The following is a 17,117-nucleotide window of genomic DNA, read 5'->3' as shown; positions in this document are numbered from 1 at the left end:
CTGGGAATGGTGTACGGGAATATTGTACTGGGAATGGTGTACTGGGAATGATGTACTGGGAATGAAGTACTGGGAATATTGTACTGGGAATCGTGTACTGGGAATGATGTACTGGGAATGAAGTACTGGGAATATTGTACTGGGAATCGTGTACTGGGAATGGTGTACGGGAATATTGTACTGGGAATGGTGTACTGGGAATGATGTACTGGGAATGAAGTACTGGGAATGGTGTACTGGGAATATTGTACTGGGAATGGTGTACTGGGAATGGTGTACTGGGAATGGTGTACGGGAATATTGTACTGGGAATGGTGTACTGGGAATGATGTACTGGGAATGAAGTACTGGGACTGGTGTACTGGGAATGATGTACTGGGAATGAAGTACTGGGACTGGTGTACTGGGAATATTGTACTGGGAATGGTGTACTGGGAATGGTGTACTGGGAATGGTGTACGGGAATATTGTACTGGGAATGGTGTACGGGAATATTGTACTGGGAATATTGTACTGGGAATATTGTACTGGGAATGGTGCACTGGGAATGCTGCACTGGGAATGCTGCACTGGGATCCTGCACTGGGAATGCTGTATGGGAATGCTGGACTGGGATCCTGGACTGGGAATCCTCCCCCAAGAATCCTGTCCTGGGAGCAGGCTGAGGTGAATATTCACTAAATATTCACTGATATTCACTAAATAAAGGTGTAGGATTTCTGCAGCAATCCAGCTGCTCACCTCAGGCTCCAGGCTGGGCAATGAGCTGGGGTGTGAGTGTGGCTGGGAGGCATCACCCCACCCTCCTGGCACCTGGGCAGGAGCTTCTGAGGCTGGGGCAGAGTTTGGGGCATTTGAGCTCCTGAGCCCCATCTGGGGGTGTGTGAGGAGCAGAGCAGGGGGAGGTGAGGAGCTCAGCAGTGCCACTGAGCAGCCCTGGGGCTGCCCTGAGCCAGGCACCAACCAGGGAAGGGGACAGGGTCCAGTCCTGTCCCAAGGGAAGGGGACAGGGTCCAGTCCTGTCCCAAGGGAAGGGGACAGGGTCCTGTCCTGGGGCTCAGGGAAGTCCCAGAACCCCCATGCCTGGAGATGCTCTGGACTCAACAGAGCCTGATCCAAACTGGATCAGGGTTACAGACCCCCAGCTTCCCCTTTCCAAGTACAATTATCCTTGGATTCTGTGAGTTCCTTCCTGCTCATGTAGGGTCAACACCAGTTTGAGAAAAACACCCCAGAACATTCCTGGGAGTTCAAATCCCTCCCTGCCCTGGGAGCTGCCTGGGCTGCCCCAGAGGCACCTGAGCAGGGAGAGCCACTCCAGGGTCCCTTCTCTCTCTCTCCAGAGCTTCAGAGCCTCCCCATGGTCACCCCTGCCCCACACCAGCCAGCAAAGCTCTGCTCCTGCCCACATCTGCTTGGCAGGGGGGTCAGTGGGGGAGGCCTGTGCCCACATTTCTCTTCACAGAGACAAGCAAGGCACAGCTTCCCAAGGATATTTCCTGGGAATTCCTGGGTTCCTTGGGAATCCAAGGAACCTCAGAGAAAGAAAAAACAAATTTTATCTCATTTGCTCCTCCTGTTGTGCTCATGTGGAACGTGTTGGAAGCTTATCTGAAGGAGTTTGTCAATTGGATTCTGCTGAGGATTGTTTTGTTTCCTTGGCCAATTGGAAAAAGCTGTGTCCTGACTTTTGCGAGACAGTCACGAGTTTTCTTTAGTATCTTTTAGTATTCTTTAGGTTTCTTTGTACTATAGTATAATATAGTATAATAAAGTAATTAATTAGCCCTCTGATATCATGGAGTTCTGCACATCATTCTTCCCAGGCGTCGGGGGATCCTTGCAAATCCAACAGGAGGCCTTTCCCTCCCAGTCTGGAGCAGAACATTTGTACGGTTCTGTCTGGCTGTACCCCGTGTGCACATCCCCATTTTGGGGTAACCCAGGCTGTGAGGGGCGAGATCCCAGCCAGATGTGGGGAGGGGAGCCCTGCCTGCCCTGCTGCAGGCTGCAAACCCCCCCTGCTCTCCCCTGGTCACATTGACACGAGATGGGCACTCCTGAGGAGGGCCCAGCCCAGGAACCCCAGTGGCACCACAGCACCCTGATGTCTCCAGCCTGTGGCCCCAGGCTGGGCTGGCTGGTCAGGGCTGGTGGCTGCAGTGGGGTCTCTCATTGTTACAGTCCTGGTGGACAGTTCAGGAGGTAAATAAAAACCCACTAAAAGGATCTTTGGCCAATTCTTAAGTCTTGGATGGGAGCTGTCTCTGTTGAAAACTCACTCCAATTCTGCCTTTTAGCATTTTCTGCTGGATCATTCATGAAGAAAAGCTTCACTCTTGCTGGCCAGGAAGAATCCATACCAGTTTCCTCCCAAGCAGAACATTTTGTCCCTTTGTTTTGCTTTCAGCAGGATATTTTCTCATCTCCAGCACCAACATGGGGCATTTTGAAGATTTATATTGTGTATTGCCTCCCTAGAAACACCTTGAAGTTCCTCTTGAAACCCTTCAGTACATCCTGTCGTGGAAAGGCAGGGGTGGATCTGCTGGTCACATCCTGCTGTGACCCACTTCTGCTGCTGCTCCTTCAACCTGCCCAGCTGCTGAGTTTCTGCCCAGCCACACACTGGACACGGCACTTTTGGAGCTGAATCCCCCTGAGCCCTGAGCAGGAGGGCAGGGAAGGGAGAGCAGCTCCTGACAGCTCCAGGGGCAGCATCAGAGCCTGGCAGCTCCCCCTGCACTGCCTGCACCCTGCAGGTGGCAGAGGGCACAGGGGGACAGATCCATGGGTGGCACCAGGGAGTGCTGCACTCCCCAAACGGGACCTGTTCCCTTCTTTGCTTCCCCACTCCTCACTGGCCAAAGAATGATGGAGTGTTGCACTGTGATTTCAGGGTTTACCTCAGAACCCCGGGTCCCTCCCCTGATAATTCCCTCCCAGGTGTGTCAGTCACCTCTCCTTCCCCTCCCAGCACTGTCTGTCAGTCCTGGCATTCCAGAAGGGCCTCGAGTGATTGGCAGATCCAAAGGATGCCCTCTACCCCTGGGGGGCCTTGGGCCATCCAGGTGTCCTTTGTCCCTTTGTCCCTCCCCTCCTGTCCCTGCTTGGTGGCTCCCTGCCCCTTCCCTGCCCCTCTCCCCGGGGTTAAAGGAGCAGCAGCCACGGGCTCAGGGAGTTCTGTTGGAGCTGGTGCTGCATTCAGAGGCCTGAGGGCCAGAATAAAGCTCTGGATCCAAACCCTCCATCAGAACCCACTCCTTTCCTTCACCATCCCCTTAAAGCTTCTCCACAGAGGGAAACCTGAGGAGCAGCCCCTGTTATGGGGGAAGCTCCATCCCAGCACCACCAGAGCTCCTGCAGGCCTGGACTTGTCCCCATGTGCCAACTGCAGCACCCAGGCAGGCAAAAGTGTCTGTGGGGTCAAACACCACACACCCAGCCAGGCAAAAGTGTCTGTGGGGTCAAACACCACACACCCAGGCAGGCAAAAGTGTCTGTGGGGTGAAACACCACACACCCAGGCAGGCAAAAGTGTCTGTGGGGTGAAACACCACACACCCAGCCAGGCAAAAGTGTCTCTGGGGTCAAACACCACACAATGCCGCTATTTGGTTCAGCAGCAAGGGCCAGACAAGCTCAGGCACGTCCTGTCTAGCTGTATTGGTATTATTCCAATAATGGAGCAGTTTGGGGACAGGTGTCAGGAGAGGCTCCTGAACATCTGGAGTGAGTGGTGAGCTGTTTGTGGGGGCACCAGGCAGTTCATGTTCAGCCCCTGATGATTCATTATTGCCGTTGACTGTCATCAGTCTTTTCCTCCTCTCTGCTCCATGCTCTTCTCCAACAAACCCTGCAAGAAATTCCCTCATTAGGGAGTTCTCCAGGCCTGGCTGGTCTCTGTGCCACAGCTGGAGCAGCTGTTTTTCATCACTGGGCTGAAGCTGCAGGGCAGAGACAACCTGAGGGCAGCTGCCTGTCTAACACAGGGTTTGCACAAACCCTCCACACAGTAGTCAGTCATGTCTGGAAGGTAGAGAACAGAAGCTAAACTCCTACTGGCTCAGGAAATATTTTATTCTTTATACTTTCATTAAAAAATAAACATAGGAAACAAAACCACAGAACACTTGTGTGATAGAAACAAACGCAGAAGGTCAGAGCATTGGCTGAAAGTGCATCATTAGGTCATGCTACCACGTCCCTGATCCCACCCTGTCCCCAAGCAAGGAGTCAGCAGGAAGCTCAACGAGCAGCACTACATGGAGCCCAGGCACTGTGGGGCCAAGCTGATGGCAGAGGGGAGCCTGTGCTCCCAGGACAGTGAGGCAGGACATGCTGAGCAGGGAGTGCTCCAGGAGCTGCTGGGAGCCACTGGTGGAGCCTCACCTGGGCTCATGGGGCAGGCCAGGGATAGCAATTGTCACAGGATGTGGAGTCATGAGACAGGGGAATAAACAGCTGAGAACAAAGGGCGAAACAGAATTCTGGATGTCACTCCAGAACAGCCCTGGAAGCAGAAAAATCCTAGATAAAAGGAAAACCAACACAATGAACTTGAGTGAAAGGCTGCCTTGGGTGTGCTGGGCTCAGGTCTGTCTGGGGACAATCCCCAGGGACTCACCCAGCAGGACCTTGGTGGGCAGCAGCCACTGTGTCCCTGCTCTCCTGGCCTCAGCTCAGGTGGCCTCCTCACAGGGTGAGGCACAGGTATGGCCAAGCTCCCGGTGCCACACATCATTTGCAGCTGGAGCTGTCAAGCTTTTTGAGAAAACACGATGTGATGAACCTTGCTGAGCACCTGATCAAGAGCACAAACCTGCAGATGCTTCTGTGGCAGGCAGTGAGCTCCTCCCTGCCTCTGCCCCGTGGCCTCAGGCTCTGGTCACAGCGGCTGACAGCTTTAACCTTCGACTCCTTTGTGCAGCCCTGCAGACACAGTGACAGCTCAGGGCCCCTCACACCTCACCCAGGCTGGCTCTGCAGTGCTCGGGAGCACGTTGGAACATTCAGGACGTACACAATGATTTGAAGCTGGAACACAAGAGCAGCTGGGCTCAGCCTCACACATCCACACGGCTGAGAGCGACCCGAGGACCCGCGGGGTCCTGCGGAGGCTGAAGAGGTGACCCAGGGCTATGTACATGTCCTTGGGAGGGGTCACCAGGCTGCCTGAGACCAGGCTGGGGCAACTCTGCTCTGCCCACAGACTGAGCCACAGGAACAGCAGAGAGTGCAGCTTCTCCTGACCCATTCATCCCCTTCCTCCAGCTTCCCACAGAGCCCCTGATTTCAAATGACTGCTGAGATCACACAGTTATGCACATGCTCTAGTCACAAGCAGCACAGAAAGCTGCTGTTCTGGTGCCTATTCCCACAGCATCCACAACTCTCAAGAACAGTCACTGCAAATCATTTGGGACTCTTCCTCCAGCCGAGACATTTTAGAATGTTTTTCTTTGTGAGTTCCCTCTGCTCACTTCTCCCGAAGGACGCAGACCCCGGCGTCGCAGCGCTGCATCCCCAGGGAGGTGACAACTTCCCAGCTGTCAATGATGGGGTCGTAGCACTCGATGCTGCTCAGCAGTGAGTTGCCATCGTATCTGCCAGGACACAAAGTTACACATGAAGGAGGGTGCTGGAGGAAGAGGCTGAGGCATTCAGAGCTCTTCCTGGGAGGCTGGAATAGCCCAAATTATAACCCCTGCACCAGGCTGCCATTGCTGTCTGCTGCTGCTCTCCTGCCTGCCTGGGCCCTGGACTGTGGCTTTCACATTCTCTGAAATTTTGCCCAGGATTTTTCTCCTGGGAAGCTGAGAAGCCTCAGAGAAAAGGAAAACAATTCTTATCTCATTTGCTTCTCCTGTGTTTTGCTCACATGGAATGTGTTTGGGGATTGTTTACCCCAGGTTGTTCCAGATGGCAAGGCAAGATGTATTCTATTACCATCGGTATGGCAGTTGTCTTTTGTCAAGTGGGCAGCTTTCCTTGTGATCTCTCTCTGAGTGATCACAATCACTCCTCCCTTGGGAGGAGACACCTGCTGATAACAGCCATTGAATGTCCCTGCATGGCTGATAAGAACTACAGCATCCCATTGGGAGATGTGAGCCCAGAGGGAGGAGCCAAGCATTCCTACCTGGATATAATCTGGAGATTCTGGAACACCAGCACAGCTTCTGCACTGGATTGCCCAGAGGAACAGCAGCTGCCTCTGCCCCTGGATCTTCAGAGGCAGAGACTGCACCTTTCTCCAGGATCCCTGCTCCAGCAGAACCAGCCCTGGCACTGCAGGAGGGCTGAGACACAATTCCAATGGTTCTGCTGCCAACAGCCTGACCCACAGGGTGTCAGGCTGGGTTCTGACTCCGTCAGTGTTGTTTTGGTTTACTGCATTGTTTATTTTATCCTTTTATTTTCTTCCCTATTAAAGAACTGTTATTTCCTGCTCCCATATTTTTGCCTGAGAGCCCCTTAATTTAAAATTTATAGCAGTTCAGAGGGGTGGGGAGGGTTTACATTCTCCATTTCAGGGGAGGCTCCTGCCTTCCTTAGCAGACACCTGGCTTTCCAAACTGAGACATATTTGATTGTTCCATTGGATTCTGGTGTGAGTTGTTTTGACTCTTTGGCCAATCAGGGCCAAGCAGTGTTGAGACTCTGGAAAGAGTCAGAAGTTTTCACGATTATCTTTTTAGCATTTTAGTAAGTATACTTTCTGTATTCTTTAGTATAGTATAGTATTCTTTAATATAATACAGTATTATAAAGTAATAAATTACCCTTCTGAGAACATGGAGTCGGATTCATCATTCCTGCAAACACAACACTGGACCTTTGAGCTGCCTGTTCTGGCTGGGCACAGTGACCCTGTGGGTGTCTCCTCTCACAGAGAGCCCCGTGGCAGGGGCAGGGCCCAGGCTTACCCGGCGATGGCGTAGAGCCGGCCCCGCAGCACGGTGGCCCCCACGTAGCAGCGCGGCGTGGTCATGCTGGTCACCGTGGTCCAGGAGTCGGTGCGGATGTTGTAGGCCTCCACTGAGGAGAGGTGAGCAGTGCCATCAAACCCACCCACCACGTAGATGTGGTCATTGAGCAGAGCCACGCCAGCCCCTGCGGAGAGAAGGTGGCACAGTCACACCCATGAGTGACACCGGCAGTGTCTCTGTCCCTCTGGGAGCCCCTCAGGAACCCTCGGCCAGTCCCGAGTCCCAGACACCGGGGGAGCAGCCCCAACACTCTCTGTGTGTGCCCCGAGGGTGCTGAGGGCACCTGGGCTGGGGGGAGACACTCTCTGTGTGTGCCCCGAGGGTGCTGAGGGCACCTGGGCTGGCAGGGAGACACTCTCTGTGTGTGCCCCGAGGGTGCTGAGGGCACCTGGGCTGGCGCCTTTGCAGCAGAAGAGACACCAGAGACAGCGGTAGAAGAGAAAGGGCTGACTCTTAGCAGGGGTTAATCCAAGGTTTTATTCAGGGGCTCTGAGGAGCTCCTGCACCTTAGGGGGCCTCCTGCCCAGAGCACCAGGAAGATGTGCCAAGGTTACATTTAAAGGGAGGTGGAAACCCCAAGTAGATAACATCTTACCAACCAATAAGTGACCCTAAGGGATGGGTACTGGGGCATGGACATTTAGGACAGAGTATGGGGCAAGGCTTGGGGGGCTGACCCCTGGCCTATCATTCGACATCCTGGACTGAAACTTCTGGATGGAAGGGATGGGATGCTGAGTGATTGACAGAGAGCCAGGGTGGGGGTTTGGGGATGATCTCAGCCAGGGAGAGGGATTACACAGGTAAAGGGAGGGGGGTACAGTCTGGGATAAACCATTTGGGAAAAATATGGGAATACAAACCAAAACTTCTTCAAAGTATTGCAAAGTATAAAAAAACACTACAACAGACAGCACCAGGCTCGCTGCCACAAGGTGAACAGCTCAATTCCTCCCTCTCCATAGGACATTTTTTATGCTTGTATACCTCCCCTAAAATAGCTGGTAATTGTGTCTTCTGGTGTTGTTGTCTCCAATATGAAACATGAAAACACCTCACTCCACTGAACACTGGTGACTCTGTGGCATGGGGGCCTGGGCAGCACAGCAGCACAAGAGTTTACCTGGGCTGACACCTGACCACAGGTGTGTGAGCACAGCAGCACCAGGCCCGCTCTGCTGGCAGGCAGAGACAGGTTCCTCTGCTACTCTGAGTCCCTGGTGTCACCCATCTCCTGGCTGTGGCCTGGAGAGTAGCTGCACACTGCTCCATGCTAAGCTGGACGAGGGATTTCCCTGACATTGCTTCTCTGGAAGACAAAATGAAAACTGGTTTCTACACTGTTGCAGAAGTAGAGGTGGCTGGAACAGCTGCCTGAACAGGTCTTCTCACAGTGAAAGCAGACAATAATATGCTGCTCCAACTGGGAATTTATGAAACCAGCAGCAAATAACCCCCACCAGCCTTGGTTCCTCCTTGGCAGCCCCTCAGGTACAGCACAGGAGGACACTGTGACATTACCAGGCACTTGGTGGCCTCAGGGGCTCCTGGGAGCACAGTCAGCCCTGTCAGGCTGTCACCACCCACATGGAACTCTTGCACTAATGAATATCCTGAAGGAAACGAGCCAGCTACCCTGGCATGGATCTGTTTCTTTACAAACAGGGTGTAAGAGACTTTCTGTTCCAATAACACATCCTGGCTTTCCTTGTCTGTCCTTGCTGAGAGCCTCAGAACAGCTGGGAATGGCCAGGCTGGCCCAGGGGCTCTCCAGGAGCTTTGGCTGAAGAGACCAAACCAAGGCCTACTCAGGGAAATTGGGGCCAGCAATGCAATGTGGCCAAGGTCTCTGAGAGGTGGCCTCCCTCCAGAACCTGTACTAAGAGGTGAAAAGAAACAAGGAGGAAATGATCTCTGTGAATACAGCCAAGATTACTCTTAGTCCTGGTCTTGGAATTCAAACACCTGCACATGGATAAATCTTAGAGGGTTTTTTGGGGACAAAAGAAATCCTGCAGGGTCCAAGGTCACCAGCACTCACACCTAAGGTATGAGTAGTTAGGGGTGTTATTACCAGAGTGGCAGCACAAAAACCTGAGCAAAAAAAAGGCCCTTGGGCACACCCACGTTTCAGATCTTGGTATTCCAGGTCACAGTGCCAAGGAAGGAATCAGCTGAGCCAGTGCTGGGGACAAAAGCCTGACCAGGTTCCTGCTGGCTTGTGGCACCAAGGAGCTCATGCTGCAGCCAAGGCACAGCCACTAAAGCCTGCAGCTCCTGTGGGGAGCACAGAGCTGGGAAAGGCCTGCTGTAGAAAGTTTGAACTCTGCTTTTGGTCTTGTCCAAAGTCAGCCTTCTCTGGTGCCCACAGCAGGCCCCTTGAGGAAAGCCATCTGATCCTCAAGCTTCCTAGAGATTCATGCATGGATTGACCTCACATGGTGCCTCTGACCTAGAAAAACCTGCAGATTTTATCCTGTGTTTTACATGTATGGCCTTCCTGGACGTGGAAAGTGCCCAACTCCTAAATCAAATCCACTCCTGGCAGATAAACCAACACTTAACATGAATATCCCTGTCACAGGAATAAATATTTAAAGATTGGAGTTTTGGTGAATGCCACTGCAGGCACAGGAAAACTGAAATGTTTTGGAACAGAGCCCAGTTTTATTGAGTACCCAGTACTTGTCCCTAACCAGGACCACTGCACAGGGATCACATGCAGGAGTGCTGCCCAGCTGGCTGTGAGGGCCAGTTATTGCAAGAAGCAGAGAAAAAGCAGCTTCAAAAGGGATTTGAAAGAGGGTCCAAGCACATAACTGTAAGCACTGGGAGGCACACAGGTGTGGAGGCACAGAGCAACCTTCCCATGCACACACAGGCAGGGCCAGGGCAGCCCATCAGCAGGGCCTGGAGGGCAGGGCAGGAGGCCTGAGGCACACAGCCAGAGCAGGAGGTCAACACACCTGGGCACACAGGAGCTACAGGAGCCCCATGACAACCCCTCTGAGAAATGGAGAGTTTAAACAGAAAGATACCCCAAAAGTAGGATTTAAATTGTATTTTTGTCCTAGATACAAATGCCAACTTAAAGCTTGGATAGAACACCAGGCAGGGAGACAAGTGAAGAGCTGGTGGGGGATAATTACGGTGTGATTATTTGTGTAAGCCCACTGCTGGGTGACAGTGCTGTGGCAGTGCTCCCCCAGAGCAGGGCTCAGGTGAAGGAGCCTGGCAGCCACACCTGCCTTCACCATGCCCCATGCAGCTGATGAGCACTGACCCAGTACTGGGGTCAGTCTGTGCCTTGGGAGCTCTTCTCCATGCCAGGCATTGCTCCTGGTTGTGGAAGTCACCCAGCATTTCATCTGCCTCCCTGTAACCTGTGACCCTGCAACTGCATTCCTCTGTACACACCCTGGCCTGGGATGGAGGCATGTGAAAATTAGTATTTCTCTTAGGAATTCAAGCCAGTAAAATCATCCTTTCTCAAAGCCAACCCACCCACTGGGGCCAGAGCATCCTCCAGGGCAGCAGAACACAGCAGCAGTGACTGCTCCCTCAGTGCAGCAGAAACACACTGACCTCAGGCACTGTGGCTGTGGCTGTGACAGTCTGGTCAGAGAGAGAAAGCTAGATAAGCTTTCCCATGAATTCGTTTGAGGCAGCTGGAGAGAAAGAATGATAGTCAAATACTAAACAATCCACAGGTGGTGGCTGCAATAAGTTGTTTTCCCATAAGGCTGTTTACAGATGGGTGTCCTCTTAATTAGCCAATGGTGAGGGTGTTCTGATCAAAGGACCAATGAGGTCCACTTTTGTGAACTAGAGTATAAAAAGGAATGGGATCCTAATAAAATTGTTATTAGCCTTCTGAAAACACATGGAGCGTGTCACTCATTAATCTGTGTCATTTCTGACTCAGCAGTGACACCGTGGGCTCTTACCTGAGCGCTTGGTGGCCATTGGAGTGACATTTGTCCAGTGTCCAGTGTGGGGGTCATACCTCTCGACAGAATTCAGGATGTTCAGCCCATCGTAGCCTCCTGAAACAAAACACAGGAGCAAACCATGGGGCTGGCCTGGGGAGAATGTTTTCTGTGCAGAGAGCAGTACCATGCCTGGTGGGCCCTGAGCACAGCGTGGCACTGCCATCAGCACAGCCCATCCTGGTGGGGCAGAGCATCCTGCAGCCAGCCCAGAGCCAGCTCTGCCCTCACACTGCCCTGGGAGAGCATCACCTCCCCAAAGCAGCAAACCAGGCCAGCCCCATGGAGCTGCCTCTGAGCACACTGAGGCCACTGCTGGTGCAGCCCTGCAGATGTGCAGCTCCCAGGTCTGTGCTGAGGCTGAATGGTGTAGGCTGGGATCTCTCAAGAGCTGTTTCACAAGCAGATACCAAAATCTCTGTGCAGCCCCAGCAAAGGAGCAGTGTGCTGCCATCCACCCTGGGGAACAGCAAGAGGAAGAAGAATGAACATGGTTGGTTTATTCTAGGCCAGGTTGGGCAGGGCTTGGAGCAACCTGGTCTGATGGAAAGTGTCCCTGCCCATGGCAGGGGGTGGAATGAGATGAAGTCCCTTCCAACCCAAAGCATCCAGTGGCTCTATGAAACCAGTGCCTAAGATCTGTGACTCCACAGGAACAGGACTGCAACAGAGGTGGGTGCAACACTGGGCCTGCCTTTTCTGGGGCCCACAGAACAAGCTTCAGAGTGCTCTGTCCTCTGGCAATCTCACTATATTCACAGCTGGTGTAGTGCTCTGAAACTGAAATGAGTGCTACAGGAAGAAGCTGGAGAACAGACAGCTCAAGATACATTTCTGGAGCACTACAGCCACCATTGCAGGTGCACCCCCTGTCCCACAGCTACCTGCTTCATGTCTGGGCATTTAGACATTGCCCAGGCCACACAAAGCCTCAGCTGGCATTTCTTACCTCCACACTCCTGCCATCCTTCAAATGCAGTGTGTGTAAATTGTGTGTAATTTGCAGTGTGCAGCATTCCCTGCAGTGATGTGGCAGCTGCAGTTCAAGCCATTGTGACGGGCACAGTGAGGTCAGGCAGCACTGACACAGCTGTGAGTGCCCAGTGAGCTTAAACCTTTTCTAACACGGATGTGACAGGTTGGGGCTGCTCAGGCAGCACTTGAATGGTCCCTTGGGTAAAAAGGCAGGCTCTGCACAGCTCAGAGGTGCTGAGGGTACCTACCCAGGCAGTAGATGACTCCGTTGGCCACCACGAGCCCTGCTCCCTCCCGTGCTGTCTGCATGTCTCCCAGCATGCTCCACTGGTCGATGTTGGGGTCGTAGCGCTCCATGCTGGTGTGCCGGCGGCTCCCGTCAAAGCCCCCCGAGACGTAGATCATGTCTGCAGGGACAGAGGAGGCACCAGCCACAGCCAGTCAGCCAGGGGCAGGCAGCACCAGGGCCCTGACACACGGAGCAAAGCTGCAACATGGACTGCAAACCACAGAGAACAGACCATGGCACACTGGGAGCCAAGATGAACCCAGGCTCCTCAGCCTGGCTCACAGGCCCAACAAACAAACACAACTTCCATCTGGCCCTGTAGTAAACCCCATAGATTTAGGAAAAGCACCATGGAGGATATGAACAATAGGAATGCTGAAACAGCAAAAGAAAATTCCTGTTTTCTTGTCCTCCACCCCTTAACCTACCTCTGTAACCCTATAAGGCAATGTCATGTTAACCTCTTACCCATTGGTCAAGCTTGGATCCTTTCCAACCCTATAAAAGAAGCATACTGTACCCCATTAGCGGAGAAAGAAGAAGAGCAGAGACCCTTCACGGACCTCCCCAAATAAAGCCATCTTCGTGGAACAGCCTGCGCCTTCTCCTTCTCCTCTCTCTCCGTCTGCTGCAGCCTCAAGCCCAGGGCACCACTACCTAGCAAGCAGAGCTGAAATCCTGAGAGCTTGCAATCACTATAGAGCTGATAATCACCGTGCTTGCTAGATGGTAGCCCTGCGGTCTTGGCATGAGCGAGCGAGCTTCGGGCACCCGGTCCCTACCCAGGGACTGAGCTCCTGAGCCCTAGTGCTCTGCATTATGATAAGGCCAAATAAGAGGCTTTATTATGGCCCTTAAATCTGCTTCTTGCTGATGGATGAAAGAGAACACACAGAATTCAGCTATTTTTTTTCATGCTGCAGAACCACTGAAACACTGCCATGCCCAAACCAAACCCTACCCATGGTGAGCCTCATGCCAGTACCTCCCCAAAGTCCTCACTCCTTCCCTGCAGATGTTCCAGTCACTGCAGTGCTGGATGGTCACAGCTGTACTTGGTGTCCTGTGCTCAGTGTTGCCCAACACTGTCACCACCCTCAGAACTTCCCACTCCATAATCTCTCACAGAGCCCCTTTCCCCCAGTTCACAGATACATGCTGCAGGAATGCTGCAGGAATGCAGCGGAGGAAGAGCTCCTCTCAGGATATGTGGGCAAGTTTTCCATTTCTGCATCCCAGTGATGAGAAGGCAGAATCTCAGGCTCCCCTCCTCCTGCAGAGCCAGCCCACTCTTCACACAGCAGCTCAGGGCATCTCAGGCCGGAGATACAGGCTGCTCTGCCCTGGTATTGTAAATCAAAGACGACTGTGATGGAGGGGAGAATGATGCATCTGATTCCATCATCAGAAGGATAAAGAATTACTATACTATACTATACTATACTATACTATACTATACTATGTACATTGTATCTAAACTGAATCTGCCATGCACTCACCCTTGCTCACACTGCTCAGAACTGCACTCATCCCTGATTCTCTCCTGACTGTCCCATGACAGTCCCACACACACACACACACACACTTCTTGGCCCAGACAGGCCAAGGGAACAAAACACCTCTTTGGGTAAACATTCTCCATATTGCATTCTACTTTAGCACAACACAGGCACAGCAAGCGAGATAAGAATTGTGTTTTCCTTCTCTCTGCTCGCCTCACAGCTCCTCTCTGTTCAGAGGGCGTGTGAATGCCACACCCTGGCAGCGAGCAGGACGTACCTCCGAGGGTTGTGGCTCCTGCCAGCCCTCTCCGCACGTTCATGGGAGCCACGGAGTACCAGATGCCGTCCTCATCCGAGGTGTAATCCAGGCACTCCACGGAGCTGAGGCGGGAGCGCCCGTCGTAGCCGCCGATGACGTAGATGCGGTCGTGCAGCGACACCGTGGCCACGTAGCGCCGCTTGCGGGTGATGCTCTGCGACAGCAAAGCAACACCAAGGTCAGACAGAAACAGCACTGGCCATGGAGATGAGCCCCTGCTCTTCACCCTCTCCTGCTGCTCCTTTGGGAAATGGCCACTGCCCCAGGGCAGGCAGCTCTATGGATTTAAAGGACACAGCCTGAGTGACTGTGCCTGCCTCCCCTGGCTGTGCTCTCTTCTCAGGACTGTGTCTCTCTGCACTCAAATGTTTCACACTAAATGTCATTTATCCTGTGCTGCTGTATAACCCCCAATGCATTTGGGATGATTTTGTTAGCCTCCTATTACAATGGGAAAAAGTAGGGACTCTGAATATTTGATGAAGCTTTCAGCCTCCAAAAAAGATCAGAATTTTGGAACACCAGGTGATACTGAGTCTGCCCTGACTGGTGATACTGAAGAAGAGGCAGTTCTCCACCATTTCACACAGATAAAGCTGATTTTAATTTGGGTAGAAATACTCCTCAGTGCAGGAATTCTCTCTTCCCATTATGCTCCAAAACACTGCAAGCAGTGGGATCATGCAGCAGCCTTAAGACTGCACTGATTACACGGTTCCTATTGACATTCCAATTATCATCACTAACCTTAAAGCTTCACACCCCTTCACTAAGAAACATGATAGTTCTCACTCCCACAACCAAGATGTGGGTCTCTGCAGGCTCAGCTGATCAGGTCTATGACAACAACCCCCTCTCCCTCAGTCACTCTGCATTCTCCATGTAAATCTCTAAAGAATTTCTGTCAGAAATCCTCAGCAGATTGCACAGGACAGCCCAAGGAGATGGTTATCCAGCTGGTGCTGCAGGATCAGTGTTTGCTCAGCCCAGTGGTGCTCAGAAGCAGTCCCTTACCGGCAGGAAACTCCACTCCTGGGTCTTGGGGTCGTATTTCTCCACCACATCAATGGGGGACTGCTGGCTGCCGAAGCCGCCGATCACCAGCAGCACCTCGTTAGCTCCTGAGGGACAGAGGGACAGCAAAGCCAAGTCAATCCCTTCACAACCAAAGGGTCACCTCAGGGGAACAACCTGAAGAAACTCTGAGCCTTCTCTGGCACAAAGCTGCCTCTAAATCACTGTTTTTGTCTTGGCTCTGGAGAAGGGACCTAACCTGGCTCAGGCACTCACACTCCCTTGTCACTGTCATATTTTCTGGGAAAATCCCTTGGCCAGGATTTCTTCTCCTGGGAAGCTGAGAAGCCTCAGAGAGAAATGAAAACAATAATTATCTGATTGCTTCTCCTATATTTGCTGCTTTGGAATGTGGTCTGGAGATCATTTACCAACTGATTATTGTTTGATTGATTTCATGTGAATTGTTTTTACTTAATAACCAATCACCATCAGCTGTGTTGGACTCTGAGGGGTCAGTCACGAGTTTTTATTGTTCATTCTTGTTAAGCCTCCTGTCTGTATCCTTTCTCTTTCTTTAGTATAGATTTAGTATAGCATATAATATAATATAATATAATATAATATAATATAATATAATATAATATAATATAATATAATATAATATAATATAATATAATATAACATAATATCATATATCATGTTGTATCATATCAGCCTCCTGAGAACATGGAGTCAGATTCCTCATCTCTCACCTTGTCCTGGGGACCCTCACAAACTCAACACTCCCTGTGTGCTCAGCAAGAAAGAGAAGGGAGAAATGCTTCAGAGCATGTGGCAGACAGTTGACTGAGGTGTTAGGAGCTGGCTGCTGGAGGGCTGTTTCTCCAAACATCAGAGGCACTTTGAAAAGACAAGCTGCCTCAGAGACAGGTGGTGAAATTCACTCCTTTCTATCTCCTTTTGTACTGTTGTGCCAGAGCTGTTGTGCCTTTCCACTGTTTTTCCCAAACCTCTCACCACTCCATAGAATCTGTAGGAGAATGGCTGCTTCCCTGCAGCCTCCTCACAACACAAAGTCTCCTCTTGGCCTCAGGTGACATCCAGGCCTGATTTAGGGGACTTTGTTCACCACATAACTGAGAAACAAGTCAGGCTGTCTGAAGGCTGGAAAACCAATTAAATATTTTCCCAGGAATTGTCTCTTAAATCTTGTGTATTTTATTTCAAAATTGCCTTCTATCTATTTTCTCTGAGATGAATTCTCTGAATTTTTCTTATTTCCTCCATGACTGTTAGCAACAGCTGTGACCTGGAGAGTTGCAACTTCCCCTCTAATCACTGCCTGGAAGCAGGCTTCTGCCTCAGGTTTAGAACAGCTGAGCATCCCCTCCACTCCTTGGGCCCTTTCTGGAACAGGGAGTTTATCACTAGAATTTAGGACTGTCCAGCCTTTCATTGCACAAGGACTGAACCCCAAGCAACAAACATTTAACAAGACTTTGTCTGTCACAAAGCAGAAAGGTGCCACCTCAGATGAAGAATAATATAAAAAATAACTGGGAAGGATTCACAAGAGCTCCAACATCTTGCAAAGCCTCTTTTCCAGTAAGAAAGCTAAAAGTGCAATCACTTCAGCTCCTCCTGTGCAAAGTTAATGCATGCCTTGATCACAGTTTAAAGTGACACATTGCTGAATTCAGATGGTATGGAATCAATTAAAACAGCTAGGGCTGAATCCAAAGGATGAACCTCAACAATAATGTGCAGTTTTAACCTGTACAATTAGACAATAAAACAGTTTTTTAATGTCTTTTTCATCAGGTGAAGTATTTCAACTAAGAATAAAATGAAATGTGTTTTTCTAAAATCATAGAATCACAAAATGGTATGTGTTGGAAAAGACTTTAAAGCACATGTCATTCCATGTTCAGGGACAGTTTGCACTATCCCAGGCTTCTCCAAGCTGTGTCCAGCCTGGTCTTGGACACTTCCAGGGATGGGGAAGCCAGAGCTTCTCTGGGCAGGGCCTGCCCA

The 17,117-nt window shown here is 51.4% G+C and overlaps 1 protein-coding gene across 2 annotated transcripts in view; it reads right to left on the bottom strand.

The window, feature by feature from the left end:
* Nucleotides 1–4,059: 4,059 nt before the first annotated feature.
* Nucleotides 4,060–17,117, bottom strand: part of KLHL12 (kelch like family member 12) — a 28,017-nt gene continuing 14,959 nt past the window's right edge. For both annotated transcript variants that reach the window (XM_066565343.1, XM_066565344.1), the window contains 6 exons: nucleotides 15,081–15,187; nucleotides 14,025–14,220; nucleotides 12,205–12,363; nucleotides 10,940–11,038; nucleotides 6,930–7,116; nucleotides 4,060–5,606 (listed from right to left, as the gene is read on the bottom strand). In XM_066565343.1, coding sequence (XP_066421440.1) covers nucleotides 5,480–5,606; nucleotides 6,930–7,116; nucleotides 10,940–11,038; nucleotides 12,205–12,363; nucleotides 14,025–14,220; nucleotides 15,081–15,187 — 875 coding nt within the window. In that variant the 3' untranslated portion in view covers nucleotides 4,060–5,479. The remainder of the gene's footprint in view (nucleotides 5,607–6,929; nucleotides 7,117–10,939; nucleotides 11,039–12,204; nucleotides 12,364–14,024; nucleotides 14,221–15,080; nucleotides 15,188–17,117) is intronic.

This window comes from Molothrus aeneus, chromosome 24 (genome assembly GCF_037042795.1).
Source record: "Molothrus aeneus isolate 106 chromosome 24, BPBGC_Maene_1.0, whole genome shotgun sequence".
Lineage (NCBI taxonomy): Eukaryota > Metazoa > Chordata > Aves > Passeriformes > Icteridae > Molothrus > Molothrus aeneus.
This window is presented reverse-complemented; position numbering and strand designations above follow the sequence as displayed.